General features: G+C 44.6%; 1 protein-coding gene across 3 annotated transcripts in view; it reads right to left on the bottom strand.

Moving 5' to 3' along the window:
- Positions 1-6,320: 6,320 nt before the first annotated feature.
- Positions 6,321-26,781, bottom strand: part of LOC147891374 (uncharacterized) — a 31,029-nt gene continuing 10,568 nt past the window's right edge. For 2 of the 3 annotated variants that reach the window (XM_087389732.1, XM_087389734.1), the window contains exon 3: positions 6,321-6,536. In XM_087389732.1, coding sequence (XP_087245858.1) covers positions 6,411-6,536 — 126 coding nt within the window. In that variant the 3' untranslated portion in view covers positions 6,321-6,410. Of the gene's footprint in view, positions 6,541-26,781 lie in introns of all 3 variants that reach the window. The other variant, XM_087389733.1, reaches the window with a different exon arrangement.

The raw sequence follows: 26,781 nt of genomic DNA, 5'->3' as shown, positions 1-26,781 counted from the left end.
TGTGCTAGAAGTTAAATTTTCGTATGAATTTGTGATATGAATGCACTGATTTATCGAGTTGCTGTGTCGTCTTTGTTTTGTATTGAAGTAGCCTTTCTATAGGCACTCCGTTGTTGATTCTATTCGTTCAAGTTGTTGCTATTGTTGGTTTCTTGCTGTTCGAGTCATTTTGGATTGTAATGTTGTCACTCTTTTGCATAATTGCTATGTAGCAGTAACAACCAACTGGGAGTTCGAACACAGTAGAGGATCGCCAATAGTGTTACTGGTGTCTTCAAAAGGGAGAAAAACACCAACACACATCACTACTAGAGTCAAATTCACGTCTGACTAAAGTCAGAAAGAGATGAATAAAAAATGTGCATTCAGAGAGACGAAACAACGTTTTAAAAGATAAAAGCTTGCAACTAGTTTGTATTCCCAACTTACAGCATACAACTCTCTTCAAAAAGGAGACGACGTGGTGCTTATAACATATTCCGATAGTATTGTGACAACAGTCGGATTTCTAAGCATCATTCATCAGACAAGGCCACTACTCTAGATTGTGAACAGTTACAAAACAACCTCCACTCTTATATTGTTGTTACTCCCCAAAGTGATGACCACATGGGTGAGAGGTGGGCCTCAACATTATCATTCACAATATCTTAAATTTTTGTTCTCCTTGTTGACTTCTCAATATTGTTTCTCTTTCTTCTTCCCTTTCTCCCTTTTTCAAATTGTACTTGTGTCCTTTGTGCTCCCACATCCACCTACTCTTGTGAAGCATGAAATTATATTGATTTTTACTTATCTCAACTCTAAGTATGCACTTCAATTTTATCAAATTTCCTATTCGATGCCACCAAATATTGAAAGAGAATATAAAAAATGGGCAAGATTAAAGAAACTAAGATTCCTAGTTAAAAAATGGCTATAGAAAAACAAAAAAAGGTTGGAAAATGATTTGGGTGCATATCAATGGTTTGGTGTATGGTTTGGATGGTTTAGGCTCCATGCTATCACTTTTGAATAGTTTTAATATTTTGGGGGAAGTTTCATAGGACAATATTGCTCCTTGCTCTTGTAGATGATTCAACGTTTCTTGTTCATATTTATGTTGGCATTGCTATCACAATGTTGCAAGAGTGTGATGTTATTAGTATTCACTCTTTCTCTAATGAGAATATCTTTTATGAGAATGACAAGTCAAAGACCTCCTGATACTTTGAGAGAGAAAATATTGGAACAAAATGCAAGGTTTCTAAGCCTTGTAGTACTTCTACCTCTAGCCACATGAGCTAAACTCGACTCAGGTAGTCACTCCAATATTTCTATAGAATCACCTCCTCCACCCTTTGAACAAGGCTTCACTTGCATTCTTGTGCACTAGCTAGCATTGTGCAGATTTTGTCTTGCTTCTACGCTGTTCCGCGTTGGACTTTTCTTTAGCGAAAACAACTTTCTAAGCCTTGTAGTACTTCTACCTCTAGCCACATGAGCTAAACTCGACTCAGGTAGTCACTCCAATATTTCTATAGAATCACCTCCTCCACCCTTTGAACAAGGCTTCACTTGCATTCTTGTGCACTAGCTAGCATTGTGCAAATTTTGTCTTGCTTCTACGCTGTTCCGCGTTGGACTTTTCTTTAGCGAAAACAACTTGCCTTCAATGAAAACAACTTATGCACTCACAAGTTTGCTAAGGCCCGCAAGGTAATCATAGAATTGAAATGTTAACATAAATATGCTCTTACTACTACGAAGATTTTGAAAGAAATGGGCCATTGTAGACAAGGCCCTCCAAATCAAAAGGAAATATTCATGAATCCAAGAAGTAAAAGTGGCATCACAAGAGTCTCTACACAAATCTCAATGCAAGTGACAACTATTACTCTAACTACTCACAAAAGAATCACACCTACCTGTATGTTCTTAGCAATCCAAAACTTGAATTTGACCAAGAACTTGGTTGAAGCCTTCTCTTCTATATCTGTCATTTGCATCCATGCCTTGTTTCTTGCTTCTAGGCACAACTCATGTGCTAGAGCTTATTTTGGATTTGAATTGCACGTCAATGCATGAGCATTTTGCTCAAAAATATGTGCCTCATCAATGCATGTCTTGCTTCTAGGCATAACTCATATGTTAGAGCTTATTTGGGATTTGAATTGCACATGTAGCCTCGTCAATGCATGAGCATTTTGGTCAAAAATATGAATACCACAGAGCCTACAACGTCGACATGCCTTGTGCAACATCATCAGCTTCATCAACAATTATCACAGACGCAAATCTCCATAGGCCTCTCTATAGCAAGCAATGTCACACACAACCCACATGGCAGATCAAATAAGGCCATCATTCCTTATGACATGTGGTAAAGTTATCACATCATCTTATCCTACCCCCACATCATCTTATTGTACCACCTCTGCTTATCCTACCACCACCTCAACATTGACAATCCACCTTAACACTACCCCCTCAACAATACCAGTGCAATAGCCACATGGCACATATTGCTACGTCATTCTATTGCCAACTAACCAAAATGTGTTACACAAGCACATTCAAACTTTAGCATATGCAATTATTTGCCACACCATCATTTTTTTAATACTCTTTTGGTCAAAGATTGGCAAATCTTCCGATCACCATAACTTTTGATCCAAAAAGAATCTGAAGGTTTCATAGAAAGAAAAACTGCATTATGCTCTACATACCAGTCACCTCATACATGAGTTTTGATCTTTTCACCTTGCAATTTAATTGAGCTTCACCATCAAAACCATTTCTTGATTGATTGAATTCTATTCATTAACTACACATCATCCAACATTCAAAGTAGTACGTAAAAAGTACAAGAACAGGGATACCTTTTGTTGCTATATGTATGAGGAGACATGTATTCTAGCTTTAGACTAGCATTTCTTTAGAGGAGGTCAAACTCCATAAAGCTGAGAACATGTTGCCTGAAAATCTCAATTGGTTCCTAACGGTATCATCCCCATTGAATATATCATCAATTTCACATTCATACATTTAACATCACTCAATACCTTTAGCTATCTTTTTCGGCTACATGACAGCTGCACTTTACATGCCACCTTTAAAACGTCATTGTTTGGCTATTTTTTGGCATATTTTCCACACTTAACAGCCATGTCTTTACACATTCATCAACCTTTCATAGTGAAGCATCTTGGTGTCCTTCATGGGTAACTTCTCTTGACAAAGACAAGTAACACTCTACCACAAATCCCCAGATAGCACCATGCATGCTCATGTGATTCCATCCAACGTCACTCCGGAGAGGTCTCAACAAACAAACTCAATAATAGAATCCATTCCAATTCAAGTTACTTATGAAATTAAGATATAAGCTCATACAATGGCAATTTGAATCTGAAACATGTTGTGAAGGTTACTTCTAACTCTATCGCATTCAAAGCTTGTAGTTTTTGTGATTTTATTTATTCCAATTTCAATCCTATAGCAGAGGATAGAAATCAACACAAAGTTGTGAGCTCCAAAGCAACTTGTTCCATCTACAATGAGGACAACTCTCTTCATCCCTAATATTACGTGGATAATAAGTATCCAATTTTGTGCAAGTAATCCCTCAGAGTTAGGCTCTTGGATCTACATCAGCACAGTTTGCCTTTTGTAGTGATAAGCATTCATCAATGCTTGCATGGATTAGACTCTACTTTTTTATCACTTTGTAGGTAAGCCCTTGCATCTACATTAGCACAAGTTGATTTTTGGTAGTGATGTGCATCCACCACATGCTTGTATGCATCAAACCCCTTTTTCTAATCCTGTAGATTTGCAGATAAGCCCTCGACATGAGGCCCCCAGACTCTAATGATTTGTATATTTAAATTTGCAAATTTTTTTGTATAGCTTCTTCCCTTTTCTGTATGTATGTATGTATGTTGCAATTTTGATTTTAAAAGACCCCTTTGTACATATACATACCATAACTATCTTAGATAAATACATTTAAAACCCTCTCCTGTCCATAAAAGGTTTAATAAGTCCCCCAGATCACAAAATGCATTGCCTACAACTGTGCATATTGTACAGAGTGACCACCTGGTGCATTATGTTAATGTCATTTCCACCTTCCACAACTAGGACAACTCATATATTCTCTTTTCCAATCAAGGCTATTACGCAAGTCCTTGAGGATCTTCAGACAAAGGTTTAGACACTCTTATTGTAGATTACCTTTAGCTCATGATACTTGATCATTCAAGATACTAACAATATTCGAGTTGTTAGGCCTTCCCCGTGGAATCTACCATAGCCTTTTGGTATCATATACCTTTTCAAATTTATGGGACATTACCACATGGCAAAGCCTTTTATTTGCAAGTATCATACTTGGCTCCTTCTCCCCCTATGAATCCCTCTATCAATAATGATTATGGATTTTTTTATTATGCCCTACTTAACAAAGGTTATTCTAAGCACATATCTTACACAATCCACTTGTCTTGTTGTGGAGACACCGTTGTTTATCACAACCTTTCAAAGTATTTTCTCACAACTATCCTAATAAACCGCAATGAGTGATTAATCAACCGTAGACCTTGGAGGACCTCTCTTTTTTACATAGTTTCATTTGGCCTTTAATTGATTTTTTAGGTTTTGTTCCCAACGACAAAGGATGATTTACATTGTAAGAGAGAATGAAGTTCACATGTAGGATCTAGTTGTACTTCTTGTACAAAATTCCACCATATAGTCATTATGCTCAATACATACAACTCTCATCTTTTGAAATTTTCCTTTCTTAGTCTTTGCTGCTATCATATGCACCGAAAAATCCAAAAAGATATTATACATGTACCCTCCGCTTATCCAATGCAGTAAAGGGAGGGTAGGCCATATTGTTGGTAGGAATTATAGCATTCAAGGTACATTGAATGCATTACTAGAAGGCTGGCATAAACTTGAAACCACACTTTATTAGTTTCTATAGGGATAAAGTATATTATGAAAAGGATTAAGAAACTCAAAGAGACCCCTTCACTCATTAAACAAGGGGACGTGATTGAAGAAATTGAATGGTTGACATCAGACCGGCCTTCATGTGACGTAGAAGCTTTTTATATACCCAAGCAAGGGAGATATTAGTAAGTAATGACTTCCAATTGGTAAAGGATCCATTTATCCCCTAACCTTCTTTAGGCAATTCTAGAAATTAAGCATGCTTTTGAATAGATTTTGCCTTTACAATGATGGAAAGAGTCTCTCTCTCATTGCGGTCGAGGTAACATTAGGTAGATGCTAGATACAGATACATCTTGCAAGATCTTATCCAAGGTATCGATCTCGTCAACTGAGCATCATGGACAAGATGTTTACTTTCGAAAGTCCAACTAGTTTATCAAGAGTCTTAGCTGTTTGCAATTCTTCTCATGGATTTCAAGGAGGAGGCCTATGATAAGGTATACTAAAGCTTCGTAGGGCACCATGAAGATTCAAGTCTTCTCAACTCAATGCATTAGAGCGCTTTCACCCTTCTTAAGTAACTAGCTCTAGCGGGACACACCTCTCACAAATCACAAATCGTAAGGGGGACCCCTCTCTCTCATGCTCAATACAACAAGGGTGCTCGCTAGCTCATCTTAAAGACCCTAATCTATTTCAAGTCCCACGAGGCAAACTAAATCCAGATGAGCCTCAAGGTGTAACAAGAGAAGGAGAGTTACTCGACTCAATCCCTTTTGTGCAAGAATTTGCTACTAGAAGGGAGAGGGTAGGACTCTTGTCCGCAAAAATCTCCTTCAAATGTAGAAAATGGTGGTTAACCAAGTGATCCCTGGCATGGTACAATGTATCTTGCTGGTAAATATAAGGAGAAACTGCTACATTTCAAAGCGTACATCAAATAACACAAAAACAGTTGATGAGCTATATGCAAATTGACGACAAACATAATTTTACAGTTTTCTGATCCTACATCAGCAAAAAAGACGGGGTGAAGAATCGGAGTCTCTCTTATTAGTTTTACTATTTCCAAATAAATTGACATACTTCTATTTCTAAAGCAAAATATATGTAATACTTAAGATAATGTGGAAATGTGCATGCGTATGTGCGTGTGAAAGATGGACAGCCTCCCTAGATCTCTACTTAGTGGTCCTTGAATATTTCTGACCAATGAAATACAACTAGACATTTTCTAGCGCGCGCACACACACGTGCGCAGGCACGCATCACAATAGAATTCTGTTCAAACCAAAGCAAATAAGCTATAATTTTTTGCAGATCTGCACAGGAAACAGTTAAAGTAAAGAGCAACAATTAGTTGATATTTACCAAGAAAAGTCCATAGACGTTTATTTCATAAGCTTTAATCTAACAAGGTTTAACTCCCTGACATGGAATAAAAGTAAACAGATAATAATGTACTAAACATCCACATCTGATGCAGGAATTTTGTGCTGCTCACAAGGATTCTTTCTGCATCGCATCTCAATCATCAATGACAAAAAGAACCCGATCCTCCTGCTTGAACATGTGCGTAGTGTGGTCCACTATCTGTCACAGCAAATAAAATCTCAAGAAAAGTAAACAAGTTGAAGTTCTCTGTTTGACAACCAGCATAGCACAATTCATCAACCATAGTCCGGTAAAATAGACTTCAAAAGCAGCAGAGTTTAGTACAGATTACGTAAATTGCTTTATAGAAAAATCAAGTTTCCATGTCAAAGGCATCAGAGGCAACCATACATCAGATTCTGTGGTGTCAAGGAGGTTTCCAAAAGATTATACTGTCCAAAAAAGAAAGCAGGACCCCCTGACTCAGTGTAGTTATTAAGCCTGCTTGCCCAATCAGAGCCTCAAAATAAAAATCAATTACATAACATCAGCTGCTTACTCAGAAAATGATGCAAACATATTATCCTAGTGTCTTGCACCTAAAAACTAATTTCGATCTGACATCATCATCATGAAACCACGAGTCAACCAACAGTAAGCAGCAAGCCACCAAGAGGAATATCACATCTGATGTCCCCAATTAGGTAGACCCCCTAAATCAAATGTGATTGCACTAATGTCACTCAATAAACTACTGAAAGAAATCAATAGCCTGCTCAGCACCTCCTTTCTTGTTACATGAGGCCAGCAAGGAACTGTAAGGGGGAGGAGCAAAAAAAGATCACGAACAACTCATGTCTCTCGTCAAACCACAAAAACCGGAAATAGTGGAGATGAACCGCAATGCTTAAAAGTGAGCTCAGAATTTTGAACTCGGGAACAAGGGTCAAGGACCAAAGTGGCCTTCAACAGCAAGTACTACGACTCCACCTTTTTCAGAGATAGTACCTCGAACACGGAAAGAAGCCTGGGAACATAAGAACAACAAGACAACGAAGGACAGCAATGGCTATGGAGGTTTCCTGGACAACGAGATACAACCAAAAATTTGTTATTTTGGTCTAGCGCAGGGCCACAAGAAGCAGAAACGCCCACACTTCAAGAAGCTCCGTGGGGAGCACCCTCAGCGGCTTCTTTCGCCTACCAATACAGACACCTTGAATGGATTATTCACTGAACAATGTGTTGAACACAATATGGGGGGAAAATCAGCCAGTTCCTTATAACCAAGCATCGCCACAGACAACAGATATCATCTAGGGAGCCTGGTGGGTTGCACTAGTTTGAGGTTCATCCAACTATAGGACCAAAGGTTTGGATCTCACCATTTCAGCCATTGTAAGAAGTTTAATCCTTGCTTCAAGTCATTTCTCCACTATTATTGATCCCAGCCATCGAGGCGAGTAAAGAGATCCATCACGGTGGGAAATTATTCCTAGTCTGTGTCAACACTACTATAGAACCATCAACCGCAAACCCATGGCAAGAAGCCTTACTACAAGAATTCCATTTATCACTTCCACTCTGCCGCCAGGATGTGCATGGATTACCACATGCTTAACAAGCTCACAATGAAGAGTCGGTTCCCCAGCCTCTAATCATCTAACCTTATAACGCCTCAATGGGGCGAAGATGTTCTCAAAGATTGATTTGAAGAGTAGGCACCTTCGGATTTGGATTCATGCACTTGGATCATTTTTCTATACCAAGAAAGCTCACTTCCTTGTCATGGCCATTTCTTGATGACATACTGCTTTATCTCATGCAACGTGAGTAGGATGTTAGACACGTGCTGTCACGAGGGAGTGATTTTTGGCGCATGCATGTTGGCCTGCATGTGCGCAAGACCCTGGGAAAACAAGGGGCGAGGTCAAGGGTTGCTTGATGTGCTAGAACCTCTAGCATTTGTGCCTTGGGGGTAAATGCAAGTTCTAGGAACCATGGGCTGCCATGTGGCAAGCCCATGCAGCCCCTTTTGGTAAGGAAGGCTTGGAAGGCCCTGGAGCAAGAAAGAGGCAATGGGATCTTCACGTGAGGGAGGTTGATGCCGAAAATGAAAGCGGGCTGGAGTCCGGAGAAGGGTACGAAAGCTTTCAGGGAGCCAGGTGCAGTCGCAAGCACGGAAGAGCCTTGAAGGGGTGCAGCTGCTGATGTACGGACTGTACGGACTGTCCATATGGAATTAATAATGGCGGCCATACGGTATGGGTGAACAGTACAGGTTGCTGGCTGTACGGATGGACTGCAAGCAGTTTGTCTGCCAAGCTGGGTACCAAGTTGCTGATGTACAGGCAGCACATATGTCCATAGAGCAGGCTTGTACGGTCCTTGTATGGTAGCTACCCGTGGCTGGCTGTACGGATAGCAGCTAATGAGTTCATAGAAGCCCAAGTTCTGTGGAAGTTCTTCAACAGATGATCCTTTCCCTATGCTAAGTTCTTGATGACGCTGGCTGTGTATAAATGCCTTTTCTTTATGCTTGGAGCAGATAAGTCACTTGAGGCAGCTGTGGGGGATTATATGACCAAGTATTGGTTGCTCGGAATGGTCCTAAGCTGACTACAAGTGTTCTCAAGAGAAATGCTTGGCAGGGTGATCACAATGTATAATTGCAGAAACAGTTGGTATGCGAAACAGGCTGCTGCTCCTCCCCGACCTTGATGCTCCTCTCCCTCTCCCCTCAACCGTACGACCATACGGCCTTCCCTCCCTCTCCGCTCTGCGCTCTCCTCTCCCTCCCGTAGCTCCTCTCTCGCTTGCTGCCTCCTCTCTACCTCGCTCCCTAGCTGCCTTCTCCTCTCTACCCTGCTCTCTCAGCCCCGCTCCATTGCTGCTCTCCCCCTTGCCGTACAGCCATATGGCCCCCCTCCCCGCCTACCCTCTCTCCCCCTCAGCCGTACGACCGTACGGCCTTCCCTCCCTCTCCGCTCTGCACTCTCCTCTCCCTCCCGTAGCTCCTCTCCTCTCCCCCTTGCCGTACGGCCGTACGGCCCCCTCCCCTCCTACCCTCTCTTCTCCGCCCTCACTCCCCTAGCCTACCCACCTCTAGCCTCTCCACCTACCCTCTCCTCCCTAGCCCTCTGTCCTTCTCCAACTAACCTCTCCTTCCCCTTCCCTCCCCGACTTTCCCTCCCTACACTCTATCCTCTCCCTCCCTGCTGCCCCCCTTCTTCCTTTAGCCCTCATCCTCTCCATCCTGCTGCCCCCTCACCCTCTCCCTCTCCCTCTCCCTCCCTGCTGCCCCTTCTCCCCTTGCCCTCACCCTCTCCCTTTGGCTCCCTGCTACCCTCTTCTCCCTTAGCCCTCCCCTCCTCCTCTTCCTAGCCCTTCCTAGCAGCACTTTTGGTCGGACGGAGCTTTTTGTGTTCGAGTCGGCCTTCACACCTTGATTGATGATGGCCCAGCCTTCAGTCAATCCTTGCTTCCACCGGCCGCGAAAACCATCACTTTCTCAAAAAACGAGTTGCAACAGCTCAAAAAAGATACTAAGCAGGAGAGCTCGACATCGCTCTTTGCTCGCATCCATGGGTCCCACCCTTCCAAGTTACAGGCTAGGGACTGGATGCTCGCCACTCTACTTGGAGACCTCGCAGGGCACTTTACAGATGTTCGTCTGCTTGGGCGAGGTTTCTTCCAAATTGTTTTTGACTCCTCGGAGGTAGCACGTACAGTGCTGCAGGCTAGCCCGTTAGCACTGGGCTCCAGGAGGATTTTTTTACCCCTTTTTCTTTGGGGTTTGATCCTGTCGAGGAAGACAGCCGGACGACATCACTCTTCATCAAATTTCCACATTCCATTGGAGCCACCTTTGGAGTGGTTACTGAGATCCCCCCTCTCCCTAAGATGCCTACTTCAACAGCAGAGGCAGTCAAGTCCGATGGGGTACCACATGTTAGGGTCATTGTCTCTGACCCTAACATATCGAATGACCACATTATGCTTCAGCGTCCAGATGGCTCTTTCTTCAGACAAAGAGTCGAGATTGCAGTGAGACAGGATCAGATTAGGATTTGCAGGACCCTTGGGCACTTTACCAAAGGTTGCCCAAGGAAAAGGAAAAGATCCACGGGTGCGTCTCATAGCTTCACCCGACCTGGACCTTCTTCACAACCAGTCCCTACCGCCTCACACGTTGCTAGACCTTCAACATCATAGCCAGGAGCATCAGCCTCTTGTCCTCGTACTTCTACAATGCAAACAAGACAGTTAGCATGTCCTGCTTCGATCATCTCACGTTGGGTGCCTGTTAGAGTTGGTGAGCCAGTACCTCGGGCTAACACTAACGGGGCCACGGACCCGTCTCTTCAAGCAGGAGATATCCCTGTCCTGGTTCCATATGCAGATGAGATTGCTCCTGACTCTGTTCAGAGACAGGAGCGCTCATCTGGAGAGAATCTTTCTGCAGAGACCCGTGCTTTACTTGAAGACAATGACAAAATTGTGGCTGAGGTCGTGCAGTTGTGGCCGCTCCCCCCTTCTTCTCTTGCACATTTGTCTACACCTGACAGAGGTAAGGGGGTTATTGGTTCCACTCCTCCTTCCGTAGGGATCCTTCGCACTCATGTGCCAGAGGTACTCCTTTGCACTCCTGCACCGGAGGTACTTCGCAGGAATTCATTTTCAGTTCTGACAGACTTGGCTAGGGTTGAGGCATAGGAGGAGTTTGTACCCTCCACGCTTGGGGAGCACATCTTCTAGAGAGTTTCCCCCTCAGCAGGGGGGTGTGCTTTCCCCAGTTGACTTCCCTCCTCTTGATAGGAGGAATTTTTCGCAGGAGAGGGCTTTCTCCGCTACCAGGTCGGATAGGATCTTCCATCCAACCTCCTCTCGCAGATGAGGATTGTCAGTTGGAATGTTCAGGGCCTCGGGGGTGTACCTCCGCCGCTACACCGCCGCCGCAAGCAACTGATTCGTAACTAACTTCATGCAGGTGTTACTGGGGTTCCCATGGACATTCTGATGATTCAAGAGCACAAATTGAATGCCAGGGATTGTTCCAAGTCAGGTAAGCTTCTTTCAAGCCACACTTTTTTGCCAGCCGCCTTAGGCACCAAGGGAGGTACTTGCATTTCTGTTTCGTCTTCTATACTACCCTTGGTGATTGGACATGGGATCATAGTCCCTTCCAGGACACTGGGAGTCCCATGGACGTTTTGATGATTGAGGAACACAAATTGGATGCCAAGGATTGTTCCAAGTCGGATAAGCTTCTTGTGAGGCAAAGAGAGAGGGAGTGGAACAACAGAGACAGAGAGAGGGAGGAGACACAAGGGAGTGTGGGTGTGAAAGAAGTGTTGAGCCACACCACAAACTCATAGGTTTTATTAGGATTAGGGATTCACCCTATGACTGTCTTAAGACAGTCAAATGGGTCATAACGTTTAAAGGGTGGCAATGTGCCTTTACCCCAACAACCTCCCACCTAAAGGCCAATGTGCCTAAAGGGGAGAAAAGAATAAAAATTACAGCAATATACAGTTACTGTATACAAGACCATAAAATAAGAATGGTCTCATCCTAATCCCATGATGTGGCGACAATGTGCAAACCGCTCTGTAGGCAAGCTCTTAGTGAGCAAATCTGCAGGATTATCATCAGTATGCACCTTCACAAGCTCAAGTCGCTTGTCTTCCAGTAACTCCCTGATGAAATGGTATTTCACATCTATGTGCTTGGTCTTCTGATGAAAGACCGGATTCTTTGCCAACATGATAGCACTCTGACTATCACAATGCAAAACTGGCATATCTCCTGTAATGCCCAAATCTCCCACCAGCCGAGTAAGCCATATTGCTTCCTTGCAAGCCTCAGTGGCTGCAACATATTCAGCTTCAGTGGTTGACAGTGCAATGCATTTCTGCCACCGAGACACCCATGATATAGCACCTCCTGCAAATGTGAAAATATAACCGGTAGTAGACTTCCGGTTATCTGCATTCCCTGCATAGTCTGAATTTGTAAAACCATGCACCAATGCATCCTGCCTACCATAGCATATGCACAAGTCTTTGGTACCCTTGAGATACCTCAAGACGCCTTTCACTGCTTCCCAGTGCCGCTTGCCTGGATTTGCCATATACCTGCTGATGACTCCCACCGCAAAAGCAATATCCGGACGAGTGGCAACCATGGCATACATCAAAGAGCCAACTGCAGATCCATACGGAACCTTGGCCATTTCAGCATCATCTGATCTGGGGCTGTCCTTTCTGCTGAGTTTTAAATGTGGAGGCAACGGGGTACTAATAGACTTCCCCCCCTCCATTTTAAACCTCTGCAGTACTTTGTCGATGTACTCCTTTTGTGACAGAAACAAAAGTCCCTTGGAGCTGTCACGAATAATCCGCATACCAAGAATATGGTTTGCATCACCCAAATCTTTCATGTCAAAAGACTTGTGCAGTTGCTTCTTCAAAGCACTAATCTCCTTCTAAGATTTGCTGGCAATCAGCATGTCATCCACATATAGAATGAGTAGCATCAACTGCCATCCTTTGCCCGTTTGGTGTACAAGCAGTGATCGGTCTCACACCTATGATACCCTTGGGACTGCATGAAGGCATCAAACTTCTTGTACCATTCTCTTGGCGCCTGCTTCAGTCCATACAAGCTCCTCTTGAGCTTACACACAAGCTGCTCTTTCCCTTTAACAGCATATCCCTCTGGCTGACTCATGTAGATCTCATCATGGAGATCTCCGTGAAGAAAAGCAGTCTTCACATCCATCTGACATAAATCCATGTCCTCATGAGCAACAAGAGCTAACACTGCTCTCAAAGTAGTCATCTTGACTACAGGGGAAAAGATTTCATCAAAGTCAATGCCCTTCTCCTGCTTAAATCCCTTGGCAACCAATCTGGCCTTATACCTCGGTAAAGCATTTGAATCCACTTTGACTTTGTAAACCCACTTGCATGGCAAAACCTTTCTGCCTGCAGGTAACTGCACCAAGTCCCATGTATCATTTTGAAGTAGGGAGTCCATTTCTGACTGCATGGCTTTCTCCCACTTCCTTTTCTCTGTTCTTCCCATAGCTTCCTTGAAGCTGGAAGGCTCACCACAATCTGTCAGCATGATAAAATCAGCCACATTATTGGCTCCTGGAACAAACCTGTCAGGAGGCCGTTGTACACGGGTGCTCCTCCTAACAAAATGTTCCGAATTAGGCTGCTGTCTAGCCTGTTCGTCATGCATGACGGGTGGCTGTACCACCATATTTGGCTGTTCTACAGCGCCATTTGCTGGCATATCCAGTGGTGCATCATTGGCAAAATTGTCTGGCTGATTTTCAGCCTGTATACCTTCTTGAACAGGGTTATCTACAGCAGCCTGCTGCTGCATATTAATGGGCATTCTTTGCTGTCCGACATCATCATAAACAACCCTTCTGTATTCCACAGGTTGCACGGGTTCTCTGTGTACACTATCCTCTTTAAAGATGACGTCATTGCTGCGTATAATCTTCCATTTGACGGGATCCCATAACCTGTACCCCATTTCACCTTCGTCACCGTAACCCATGAAGATGCATCTGAAAGACTTTGGCTCCAGTTTGGTGCGCAGTTCTTTGCGTATATGAGCAAAGCACTCGCAGCCAAACACACGTAAGTGCTTATATGAAGGTGGCTTGCCAGACCACACCTCCTCTGGCACTTTCAACTCCAAAGCCTTATTCGGCGACCTGTTAATTAGGTGAACTGCTGTTTGCACGGCTTCTACCCAAAAGCCATGGGGCAATTCAGCATAAGACAACATACATCGAACTTTCTCCTGAATAGTTCGATTCATCCGCTCACTCACACCATTTTGAGATGCATTATGAGGGGCTGTGAGTTCCTGTTTAATGCCCTTAGCTTCGCAAAATTGTACAAAAGCATGTGACACATACTCACTCCCATTATCGGATCTGAGGCATTTCAGCCTGCGTCCTGTCCGATTCTCAACCTGAGCGACAAACTTCTTGAAAGCATCTAAGGCATCGCTCTTATGCTTCAAGAAATAGACCCACACTTTGCGTGTGGCATCATCAATAAAAGTAATGAAATACTTTGCACCCCCTAGTGATAGCTGTGGCATCTCACACCAATCAGTGTGCACTAGATCAAGCAGTGCTCTATTTTGGGGAGTTCTCCTCTTATGAGGAGTCATAGAATGCTTTCCAAAAATGCAATGATCACAAGTAGGCAAATCTGAAAATGAAAGAGACGGCAGATAACCCAAACGTGACAGTTCTTGCATTCCTTTAACGGACATGTGTCCCAACCGGCTATGCCACAATGAAACCTTCGGCAGCTCGGTTATGGCAACAACATAATTACCTACACTGGAAACATAAAGAGGGTACAAGGTATCACTCTTATAACCCTCAGCTACTACAACCTGGCCATCAGTAATCACCCATTTGGAATCCCCAAATGTGGTGTGGTAACCACTGTCATCCAACAAGCCAGTGCTAATCAGATTTTTCTTGATTTGCGGCACATGGCGAACACCATCAAGCATAAATATGCGTCCATCAGGGAATACTATCTGTATACTGCCAATCCCTGCAATCTGACATGCATAGTTGTTCCCAAGGTGAACAACTCCATGAGTACCTGTGTAGGAAGTAAACCACTCCCTATGAGGAGTAACATGAAAAGAAGCACCTGAATCCAAGAGCCAGGTGTGCATGTCATGGCCATCAACAACCAATGTATGTGCAATTACAGCAGAAGAGCATAAAACATCATGTCTGTCACTGTCACTGTCCTCTGCTGCAACATTCACTGCATCCAAGTCATCTGCCTTGGCCTTGCCCTTGCCTTTGCTTCCACTGCCTGCATCCTTTGTCTCAGCCTTCTTGGCTTTCTGATCCCGTATAAACTTGAAGCACTTAGACTTCACATGTCCCTTCTTGCCACAGTAAAAGCATTCAATATCCTTTTTGCCACGGGACTGACTGCGGGATTTGGACTTGCCAGCAGATCTCCCCTTCTGCTGAGTCCTACCTCTTTCCTGTACCTGCAAAGCATTGGAAGACTTGCTGCCCATATTATTCTTCCTGCTCATCTCCTCCATGAGAAGAGAGCTCTCCACATCAGCATACATAAGAGTGACATTTGAATTTGACAGAGTGGTCGTGAAAGTGTCCCAACTCTCAGGGAGGGTACACAACAAGAAAGTAGCCTTGAACTCCTCATCAAGGTTCAATCCCTGTGCAATAAGCTGTGTAAAGATGGCATTGAACTCACTCAAGTGTGAGGTCATAGCTGTACCTTCCTTCATGCGAAGGTCGACAAGCTTCTTCAACCAATAAACCTTACTGACTGAGCTCTTTTGGGCATACAATTCTTCTAGCCTCTGCCATAGGCCATAAGAGATCTTTTCAGCCTGAACATTGAACACAAGATAATCAGTGAGAGTAAGCATGATAGCAGCCCTTGCGGACAAATCAAGCTCCTCCCACTCATCATCTGCCATCCCAGATGGCTTGACACCCTTCACCCTTATGGGCTTAGAAATCTTCTTTAGCAGAAGTACATTCAAACACTGTTCTGCCCATAATGCATAATTGTGTGCCCCTTCCAATTTCTTTATGTTCAGAATTGAGGATTCACTTCCCCCTGATGCCATATCAGACAAGGAAAGTGCCTGACTCCCTATAAGTCAAAAAATGACTAAATAAAATTCTGATTTCTCAGAAAACCTGCTCTATCAAGAGCCAGGAGCACTCACAATAGTGCTTTTTTTTACTGTCAAAAAATCTGCAGCAAAACAGAAAATTTTCCCTCCAGTCACTGTACCTTCTGACACACTGTACCGTGCTCAAATAGGCATAAAACAGTAACTTCAGAATGCTGCAGCTGTTCCACAAGTGCTTTATCAATGCATCATCATCTGACGAAGCACAAAACACTGCTGTCCTGGACACTTCTCCCACCTCAGATGAGGTATTGCACTGATTTTATATGCATAAACCACTTGTCATACACTGTTTTGTCCACTGAAAAAGGCTCCAAACACCTCAGCCTGTCACAAACCTGCAACAAAGTATGGGACAAATCCCAAACAATCACCCTTCTGCCAAGGGGATAAAAGGCATCTGAAGTTCTCAAACAGTAACTCAAGTGCTCACAAGCAAAATATGGGCAAAAGCCCCTTGATTTGACACCTGTACCAAGTGAAAAACACCTCAACACTGAGGTAGCATACAAAATACAGCGCTCTCCTGGCACTTTCACCTGACAAAGTAATGCATAAACGGCCCTGTGTACACAGTAACAACACAGATCCCAACGTACAAACACTGAAGAGAAAATCTTTTGAGCACTGTCAACGATGGACAGTTAGGGACCGAGTAAACTCGATGCGCCCTGGCCAAGCATGGCTCAACTGAGATTTTCAAAGTGTCGTACACAAAATGTGACCTGCAAAGAAATGTCACTAATACACTGCGAAAACAAGACCGATGTGGGCACCCTGGCTCCACACTGCCTCAAGGCATACACTGCATACACTTCCAGGCAAAAGCCCTATGAAATTGTCACCCGAAAACTGAGACTTGCACTCAGCAAAAGCATAAAAGCCCTCTGCAAAATCAAGGCATCTGACCTTCCCGAAACAAAATAACTGTGCAATTACCACACACTGTGGCACTAGTCACCTCAAGCACGAGGGACACGAGTGTACTTGCTGTACCTCAAACACACAGTTTTAGAACTGAAAAATTCCGGGAATGCAGAGCGGAGTGCTCTCTCTTTTCCTTCTTCCCCCAAAAAAAAAAATCTGTGCCTGCTGTACCTGCTGTACCCTGTACCTGCGAGGGCACGGATCCCCAACAAAAAAAAATTTTGCCCTGTACCTGCTTGTCACGACGTCCGTACGGTGCGGCTGCCTGTACGACGTCCGTACAGCCGGTACGGATGGCCGTACCTATCGCGGCTGCTGCCTTGCAGCCGGTCGACGGGCTGCACGCTGCTCGCGTGGCTGCGCGCAGCCGGTGCTGTGCGGTGCGCGCACTGGCAGCGCCCGCGCAGCTAGCAGCAGCTAGCTGCTATTGCAGCTATAGCTGCTTGAGCAGCTGCTCCTGCACGCTGGCTGCTCGCCCTGCTCGCGCGCGCTGCCTCGCTCGCTGCTGCCGCGCCCGCTCGCACACTGCTGCCAGAGGGCACGAGGCCCGAGGGGAGAGGAAGGGGTAGAGGGAGGGGTAGACCGGAAATGAGAGGGAGAGGTAGAGGCTCTGATACCACTTGTGAGGGAAAGAGAGAGGGAGTGGAACAACAGAGACAGAGAGAGGGAGGAGACACAAGGGAGTGTGGGTGTGAAAGAAGTGTTGAGCCACACCACAAACTCATAGGTTTTATTAGGATTAGGGATTCACCCTATGACTGTCTTAAGACAGTCATAGGGGTCATAACTTTTAAAGGGTGGCAATGTGCCTTTACCCCCAACACTTCTTTCAGGCCACACTTTCTGGTCTATTTGGTCACCCGCCTTGGGCACTAGGGGAGGTACTTGCATTTCTGTTTGGTCTTCTATACTACCCTTGGTGATCGGACACGGGATCATAGTCCCTTCCAGAGCTCAATGGATTATACTTTTGATTGATGGGCATAAGGTTGGTCTCTTAAACCTTTATGCACCCAATTCTAGAGGGGATCATATACCTTTGTAAGACTAGAATAAGTCCAATCATACAAATTTAGAATTTTTTGTTGTTCTAAAGATCAAAAATCTACAAAGAAAATAAAAGAGAAAATGAAAGAGAAGAAAAAAGAGGTAAACAAAAACTTTTATGAAAAGCAAAAGGAAGACATACTTAGCAAGCAAAGCAACACTTATTTCGTCATCAGTGCCCAAGCATAAGCAGCTATACTGGGTTTCTAAAGACCCGCGGAGTCTCTTGGGCAAACCCAGTGCTTGCTAAAATACGTCAAATAAACAAAAGAGAATGAAAACAAGAAATAAAGAAGAAACGAAGCACGTGACTTAAGCAAAAATAAACAAGCAAGTCAAGAAACAAAAACTTCCAAAAAACTAGAATCTCTCTCTCTCTCTCTCTCTCTCTCTCTCTCTCTCTCTCTCTCTCTCTTATTTAAAACATAAAAAGTTAAAAGGCACTTTACACTTATGTCTCGTTTCTGCAAAGAGGCAAAAATACATTTCTAACTTAGAAAGCACAAGTATACTCAAACAAACTCTCTTTTGAAACTAAAAGAAAAACGGGCTATTCAGCTCCCCGCTTTTTGTTTTCAGCTTAAGTTCAATCATTCTAAACAAACCTAAGGCCGAAACACCATAGATAAAAGACTTCATATCTAAGAATGTGCGAACTTTTTTCATTATTTTCCTTGGATTATACCTCTTGTGTAATAGTAAAGTGATCAAATTACTACAATGAGTGATAAAAGACTCCTTAGATGTACAAAGGCGGGAAAATCTATGGAATTGGGAAGAAATGACTCCATATTTTGCCAAATCAGAAATGCTTGAGTCAATGTGAGGCATTTTTATAATGTGTAAACCACTATATTCAGGTTGTTCACGTTTATCGTATATATCAACCTCTAATCCTATGGTAGATTGAGAAAGTCTAAGATCTAAGAAAACACAAGAATCCCCTTTTGAAGTGCAGTTCAGTTCACAAGAGTCACGAGGATAGATTCCTTCTCCAAAAGCTCTAGCGTCTTTGTACATAAAGTCTTGAAAGTTAGGAACATCTCGTACAAATAAATCATCTATAAAACGCCTAACTTGACTAAGCTTATGTAAAATGATAGGGCAGGTATTGATAGAAATAAGACGTTGCATAAACTCAAATTCATAAGTGAAAAGATAAAAGTTTGCTAAAAAGACGGCACAATTAGTGCCCATGGGGATTCCTATAACTTGTTGAAACAAAGAATCACCTATTGTGATGTAAAGATTATCTAAAAGAAAATCTATCCAAGAGCAAACATCTTCTACACTTACTACCTTTGTGTATCTTTTCTTTTTAGAACCTATGTCATGACCTTTGTGTATCTTTTCTTTTTAGAACCTATGTCATGATCTTTATTTTTTAGCCACAAAAAGTCAAAGCATAAGGCTGTTTTCTCAACTTTTAGCACTTTGCATCTATCTTTGTCAAATCTCAGCTTGAAACTTCAGCCACTAGCTTTTTAATTCTAAACTTCAGGTCTTCCAGCTCAATCTTTGTGTAAAGCGTCGTAAAACCATAGGTTTGAAGGAGAATAGGAGACTCTTTTTCCTGAATGCTTCGAGAGGAATTAAAAAATTTTACAACAGGAATCACTCCTACAGAGTCATTTAAAATCCAGCTTGAGTTCGAGGGGACATCTGCCTCTTTTAATAAGTCCCTCCAAAGTTCATGGACACTAGGCAACATGGCTTTGAAGCAGTAGCTTAGCCATTTAGAGATATTCGTCAAAGTAGTCTCACAAGCAGCTGCAATAAATCTTGGCTTTTTTGGAGTTTTGTGAAACTTCCAAGCAGCACAAAGAAAAGGTATGCTTGGATTGCAAACAAACCCGGAAGACTTGCAAAAACTCTGATGTTTTGAGATCAAATCCTTTTGAGAAACTAAGGCGGGGGTGTAAGTTTTGGTAGACGAGTTCACTTCTCTCAAAAGACATTCTAAGTAAAACTTTTTGCAAATAAAAACAAAGTTATTAGAACATTTGTCCACATAAGAAATGACAAAATTCCTATGGAGGGAATCATGTTCTTTTTTGGAAGAACTGCTCTCTTGGTCACATATTGCAAATGCTTGGATTATAGGGGGCGATTTCAACATGGTTGAAATGCCCTCAAACAAAAGGGATGGTAGGGAAGGTGGCATTCACTCCCTAGAGAGAGCAGCGTGGGATGTCTTCTTTTTTCAGTACAGTGGCAAGGATGCTTGGCATGATGATGCTTTTCACACTCAGCCACATTCTCTCCTGTTTTATTGGTCAAACAGAGATTGCAAATGCCTATACATGCACAGATTAATAAATTTTATGTGGATGATTGGGCTCTTGACAAAGATAGTAACTATTTGCATTGCAACTGGGGTGTCCACTTCGGATCACTTTCTAGTGGTTTTGATGGTCTCAGATCCCCATGTGAGGCGCCGCTCTGCCAGTGTTAGGATTCAAGATTCTTTCTATGCAGAGAAGGGCCTTACAGAGACAGTGTTAAGGACCTGGGTATCTCATTTGCAAGATGGGCAACTTTCTCCTTTAGACTTAGCCGCAGCCCTCTCTGATATCAGTAACTTTTATCCGATTGCTCGTATCAGAAGGGGTGAGATCCTCACGCCTGAGATAGGTATCTGCCAACAGTTGGCTACCCTCCAAAGGGAGCAAAAGAGGCCTACACATGCTTGGATTCAAGGGCGCCTTGCTGCAACAAGGGCTCAGCAACAGTCACTTTTAGATCAGAGAGCAGAGTATGCCTTTCACGCCAGAGAGTCATTTTGGACACAAAAGGGAGGTAGGATCAACAAGCAATTCTTCTCTACTCTTGGCCCCAGACATAGTAGGGAGAGCGTCTCACAGCTTGTTGACTCAGGTGGGGTTCTTCAGACACATCCAGAGTCCGTCTTGCAGGTTGCCATCGATTTCTATGCCTCCCTATCCAGACACTCTGGCCATAGATGATGCTAGAGTCGTTATTTGGCGACATTTACCTGTTTTGGTGACAGGGGATATGACTGTTTCACTTGATGCATCCTTCACCACCGTAGAGTTCAAGACCGCTCTCTCTGCCCACAAGGGCAAGTGTCCTGCTTCAGATGGACTTACCCCCTTACTTTTTATTACTTTTTGGCATCAGATTGGGGATCACATTACCTCAGCCCTACAGGGTGTGTGGGACTCGGGTGAGATGCCAGACTCCTTTACGTTCGTTTGATTCCGAAAGGGAGTTGCAAGGATTTAGTGTCTCAGTGGAGACCGATTACCTTGCTGGGCACCTTGTACAAAATCCAAGCTAAAGCTATTAGCCTTCGTCTCTAGCCCTTTCTACCAGATCGTATTCATGATACGCAGTCGGGTTTTGTGCATGGCAGGAGCATCTTTGATAACATCTTCTCATTTTGGGAGGCTTCGGATTAGGCCATGGCCACAGGCTAGCCATTCTACTCTTGGACTTTGAAAAAGCTTATGACAGGGTAGACTGGGGCTTTCTGAAGGGCACACTTACTCGTTTTGGCTTCTTAGATGCATGGATCAGAGGGGTGTCAGCCCTCTACAGATCAGCCCACAGCCAATGAAGGATGCCCCCTAGCCCCTTTTTATTCCTTTTTGTGGCTGAGGCTATGAGCTATTACATTAGAGCTCAAGCTGGAATCGTAGGGCTCAGGCTTCCTCTGAGGCAGGAGGACGAGCTCTTAGACAGTGAGTTGGCAGATGACACGGCTGTATTTTTGAATGCCACTCCACAGACATTGAATTCATTCAGGCCAACACTGGATTTGTTTTGCATTGCGGCATGTGCACACATTAATTGGAACAAATCCAATGGCTTTTGGATCAGTGATGAGGACACTCCAGTCTGGGGGATTGACATAGGGTTCACTTGGATTCAGAGGGGAGTCTCCATCAGATATCTGGGATGCCAGGTTGGGTTGGGCATCTCTCCAGCATAACGGTTCGCTCCCGTGTTGGAGAGTATCAAGAGGAAACTCACATCTTTTGGAGTTCAGCCAGACTTGACCTTGCATCTAGAGTTGTGGTTGTGAACCAGGTATTGTTGGACACTGCTTGGTTTGTTTGCTCATGTTGGTGCAGATCTAGAGGTTGTATCGCTCAGCTCATGAGACCTATCAGGAACTTCCTATGGAACGGTTTAGATGGCACCTCAGATGTTGTAGCCAGGGTGGCTTGGGAGACCCTCATTCTCCCCACAGAAGAAGTGGGTCTCAATATTATTGACCCGAGCTTGCAGTGTATGGCTCAGTCATGAGACCTATCAGGAACTTCCTATGGAACGGTTTAGATGGAACCTCAGATGTTGTAGCCAGGGTGGCTTGGGAGACCCTCATTCTCCCCACAGGAGAAGTGGGTCTCAATATTATTGACCCAAGCTTGCAGTGTATGGCCTTGCTCTACAAGTTTGTAGTACGTGGATTGATGCCTGGACAGGAGCCCTGGAAGGATTTTTTCTCACGCAGCATTCAGCCTTGCACCCCTTCACATGGGGGAGATTGGTTGGACAGCAGCAGATGGTTCTTTACTTCAGCCCATCTCAAATCCCCCCCTTCCCCTCTCATGGCTACTATTCTGAAAGCTTGGGGCTGCTTCAGAAACACACTTCGCAGAGTTCCACCCACTTCTCGTGAAGAGAAGTGGGTCATCATGGCAAGGCACTTGGAGTGTCACATTATATGCAGTGGTCTAGATGGGAGAGGAGACCTGCCTCCACTATAGGCGCTTGGCAGGCCTTTATGAGACTTCTAGAGGATCAGAGACTTTAGCACTTGGCCACCTCAGAGGGAGAGCACTCAGGATACAGCAGATACAGGCAGCCATTCTGCCAGAGTGGATTGACATTGATGACATGCCGCTTACAAAGTCCACTTGGTGGGGAGCGTTCTCAAGGACAAACATTCCATTACAAATCATCGCATTGCAAGATGCAAATAAGGATACCCTTGTCTTTGATGTTCAGTCAGGAGGCAGACTTATCAGATCTTCTGATGATATTCTTTTGAAGGTTGCATTTCAGCCTGTCAGGATTGCAAGATTCATGGAGTAAGGCAGGGATTCATAGTGGTATCTTGACCCTGATCCTATTCTCCTTGCGCTAGGGTCTTCGAGACTCTAGCTGTATGGTGGTTCCCCTATTAGGTTCTTGCAGTGGGACCCAGGGGAGTGGGAATGGATTGATGAGGGGCACCGAGAGAAGAGTTTTCCCTTCTTTCGCTACGCAGTTAGAAATGCCCGGAGGTTTCAGCTCCGCAGTAGAGGTTGGAGGCCCTCCAAAGCACCACATTGGGATAGTTTTCAGATTTCCGCAGCTGTGCGGAAGAACTTTTGGCATAGGCTCTGAAAATCCCTCATAAATAGAAAGATCACTCTTTTCTTTGGCTTTCTATTCATGGAGAGATTGCACTAAACCTGTGGAGATCCAAGTTCCGGGCTGACCCTACCTGTCCTTGTTGTCACATGGTAGTTGAGTCAGTACAGCATTGCCTTTGGGAGTGCAGACAGGCGAGGACGATCTAGAAAGGTGTTGCTAGGATTTTCAGCATCTTTCATACAGCACCTTTCTATATGACCTGGGGTTCAGTGGCTTGGTTAACTCTTACTGGCCCACAAGTGTTTTTCGAGGGACATGATGCAGATCCAGCTTTCATTGTATGGCGACACTCGGTGGAGTCTTGTTCCCTCCAGGATGTTGCCCTCACTCCTTTCAGAGCTGCTCATGCCTCAATAGACACGTCTTGGGAGATTTTGGCTAGCATTGCAGCTTGGCATATTTGGAGAGCCAGGTGTACAGAGGCGATGACGAGTATCCAGGTTCACCCTTCTCAGACTATGGCCAGTATTTGGACTGACACGGTACACACTCTCATGGCCATTTGGGCGAGCATGCAGGGATCCTCCAAAGCAGCCACTGCCAAGAGAGTTACTTTTTTCAGAGTTTGGAGGGGATCTCCTTTCTTCTCTGAGTTTCCTTCAGGGTTGAGATGGCATTTTCAGCCTCCGCCTTGGTTCTTTATTAGCTCACTTTGAGCTGTTTTTTCCTCATGCATTGCATGATGTACTCCCGCATTTGAGCTTGCTCTCGCAGTTTTCATTCATACTTAATGAAGTAATTTTCTTGAAAAAACAAAAATTGTATGCTTGCAGATATTGTTTGTGCTTCTGAGCACCAGGGGCAGCTCAGTTATGCTTTCACCCATTGTTTGGGTATTCCAATGGATCAGTGAACGCTTGTGATTGACCAAGGAGCGAGTGCCTTGCTTGGGCTGTAAATAATGGCTTCTATATTAAATGCAGGTGTTTGCACTGAGTATGGATGCCTATGGTTACATGGGTGTGAGAGCAAAGCCCCGCAGGGTTAATGGTTTGTGATACTGATGCCTACTGTGAGTGGGAAGAGCACTGAATGCAAGTGGGTTTGAATTCATTGTGTATCATATTGCAGGCTTTGGCTGGTAACATGTTCCGTGTGTTTTTGGTTTCTCCAGGAGATGGGTCACATGCAGGCAGTGGTTGCTAGGCAGACGGCACATCTTTGGTACAGCCTCGGTGCTGAGTAGGTAGGGGTCGGGAATCCATGCTTGGAATGGAACCCCGAGAGGTATGGTACAGGTGTGACCGGCATAGTGTTTGCTGTATTGTGATGCTAGATCTCTCTTGGGAAAGAAGTTATTGTATCAGGATATGTGCGACCCATAGGGTGAGAGACTATTGGTCATGGCAGTCCTGGACAGTGGAGAAAGCTTTGGTATGCTTTCTTTCTCTGCATTGAACAAATGGATGGCTAATTGGACACTGGTGAAATCTATGGGGAACTGTGTGGCCAACTGTGGTTACTAGTGACAGTTCCAGGCTGGGTGCAAGCTTCCTGGACTAGGGATGGAGACCTACTGCCAGGAGTAGTGAGCGGTTAACGGTAAGGGCTATGCAAGGTATGTGGATGCCCATTGGGATGTGGAATGCCCCAATTGTAAGAAGGAATGTATCCTTTATGTAGCCTGGAATTCAGGGCCTCTCCCTTAATTAAAGAAATACTGAAAGGGGCGCCAAGGTTTGGGGCCAATCTGTGTCTGTCTTGGTGCAGAGGCACTCTAGCTTGCAATCTGTTGGTTATACTTTTGCTGAATTGTTGATGTAACAGTGTTGACTGGTTACTTGTTAGTTTTACTGCCCTTGAATTTATTGAAGACCGGTTTCAGGTGCTACAATTTATCAAAGACAGCAATGTACATTACATTAAAGGCAAAGAAGAGCAGCTTCTCTTCAGAAGAGGCATATTGTTTGGGGTACATTATCCATGCCACTGATGTTCGATTGGACCTTTCAAAAAACAAACCGATTACCAATCTGTTGCAAGGGTAAGTAGGCCATCTACTTCAAGACTTACTTAAGAAAATAGTTACCACATTCCCTTGTTTGGCATTGCTCAATGGGACCAACCGTTTTGATGTGAGGACAGACACTAGTGACTAATCCATCGGAGCAGTCCTAACATGATGTAGAATCCATCCCATGTAATGTACAAGCCCCCATCATCCTATTACCATTGTACACTGAATGAAGTGCCAGCTATGGATACCCTTGCAAAAGGTGCCATCACCATAGTAGGATAATGTAGTCCAATGGTATGGAAACCATGGAAAAGAATAAGCTCATAGCATTTAAACCATGGCTGTCATTGTACTATGAAAAGCGATACCACTAAAACTACATGCCGAGGCCCCTCTAGGATCTAACCCTAACCGTAGTCCAAATCACAAATAGGCAAAACCCGTTCCATTCCTATAGCTTTGGTGTCGCATACCACCAAAACCCGTTCTCAAGGAACCTGCAGCACATCATCTCATGATCTGCTATGTAGATGGCACCACGAGACTTGGCTCTCAATCCAGCCCAAAACATCCACAATGTTGCGCGCACACTAAAAATAGCTATCGCCACTCTTATATAGAATAGCATCCCGCTTTATGGAAAGTGTCTTGGCAATTAGCCATTTGGCCCTTTCCAATTATCAAAGTCCTCTCCGCCCCCGGCCTCCTCTCTGCCTTCTACCCCTTGCCTCAGCCCCTGCTCCTCCTCGTCTCCCCTCCGCCCCTCCTCCATCCCTCGCTCTGCCCTTCCGCAACCCTCGCCACCCCTCTCCGCCTCCTCCTTGCCCTCCGCTCTACCTCCTCCCCCTTCTCGCCCTTCTGCCACCCGCTCCGCCTTCGCCCCCTCTTCGCTCTCACCCCCCCCTCCCCACCTCCTTCTCCCTCTTCAATCCCGCCTCCATCTCCGCACCCTCCGTCTCCTCCCCGCCCCCCTCGGTGCTTCCTCACCCTCTACCTCCCTCCCGCCCTCTTGGGCCCCCCTTTCCCGACCCCCCCGCTGCTTTTCCACCTCACCTCATCACGCTGCCCCCTGCCTCCTCCCGCTTCCTTTTCTGCCTCCTTTCCTCACCTCCTCCCCCCTGCCTTTTTCGCTCACCTCCTCCTCTTCTTTTCCTTCCCCTACTTCACTCGCAACAAGAGCATTTGTGTTTGTCAGGAGGAGGAAGATCTTGGGGGTGACCTTTGGTCTGGCCAGAGGGGCTCTATGGCAGCACCCTCAAAACCCACAGCCGTTAACGTCCTTCTTTCTCTAGCCAACAAACAACAGGTACAGCAAGCAATTCAGTCCCTCCAACACAAGGCGATTGTGGGCAGAATTGTGGGCCTCACACCCACAAGGCGACACGTGCGAGAGTGGA

The sequence above is a fragment of the Dipteris shenzhenensis genome, chromosome 18, assembly GCF_047967505.1.
Source record: "Dipteris shenzhenensis isolate YYH24624 ecotype China chromosome 18, Dip_SZ_1.0, whole genome shotgun sequence".
Lineage (NCBI taxonomy): Eukaryota > Viridiplantae > Streptophyta > Polypodiopsida > Gleicheniales > Dipteridaceae > Dipteris > Dipteris shenzhenensis.
Note: the sequence above shows the minus strand (reverse complement) of the source record. Positions and strands in the feature narration are given on the sequence as shown.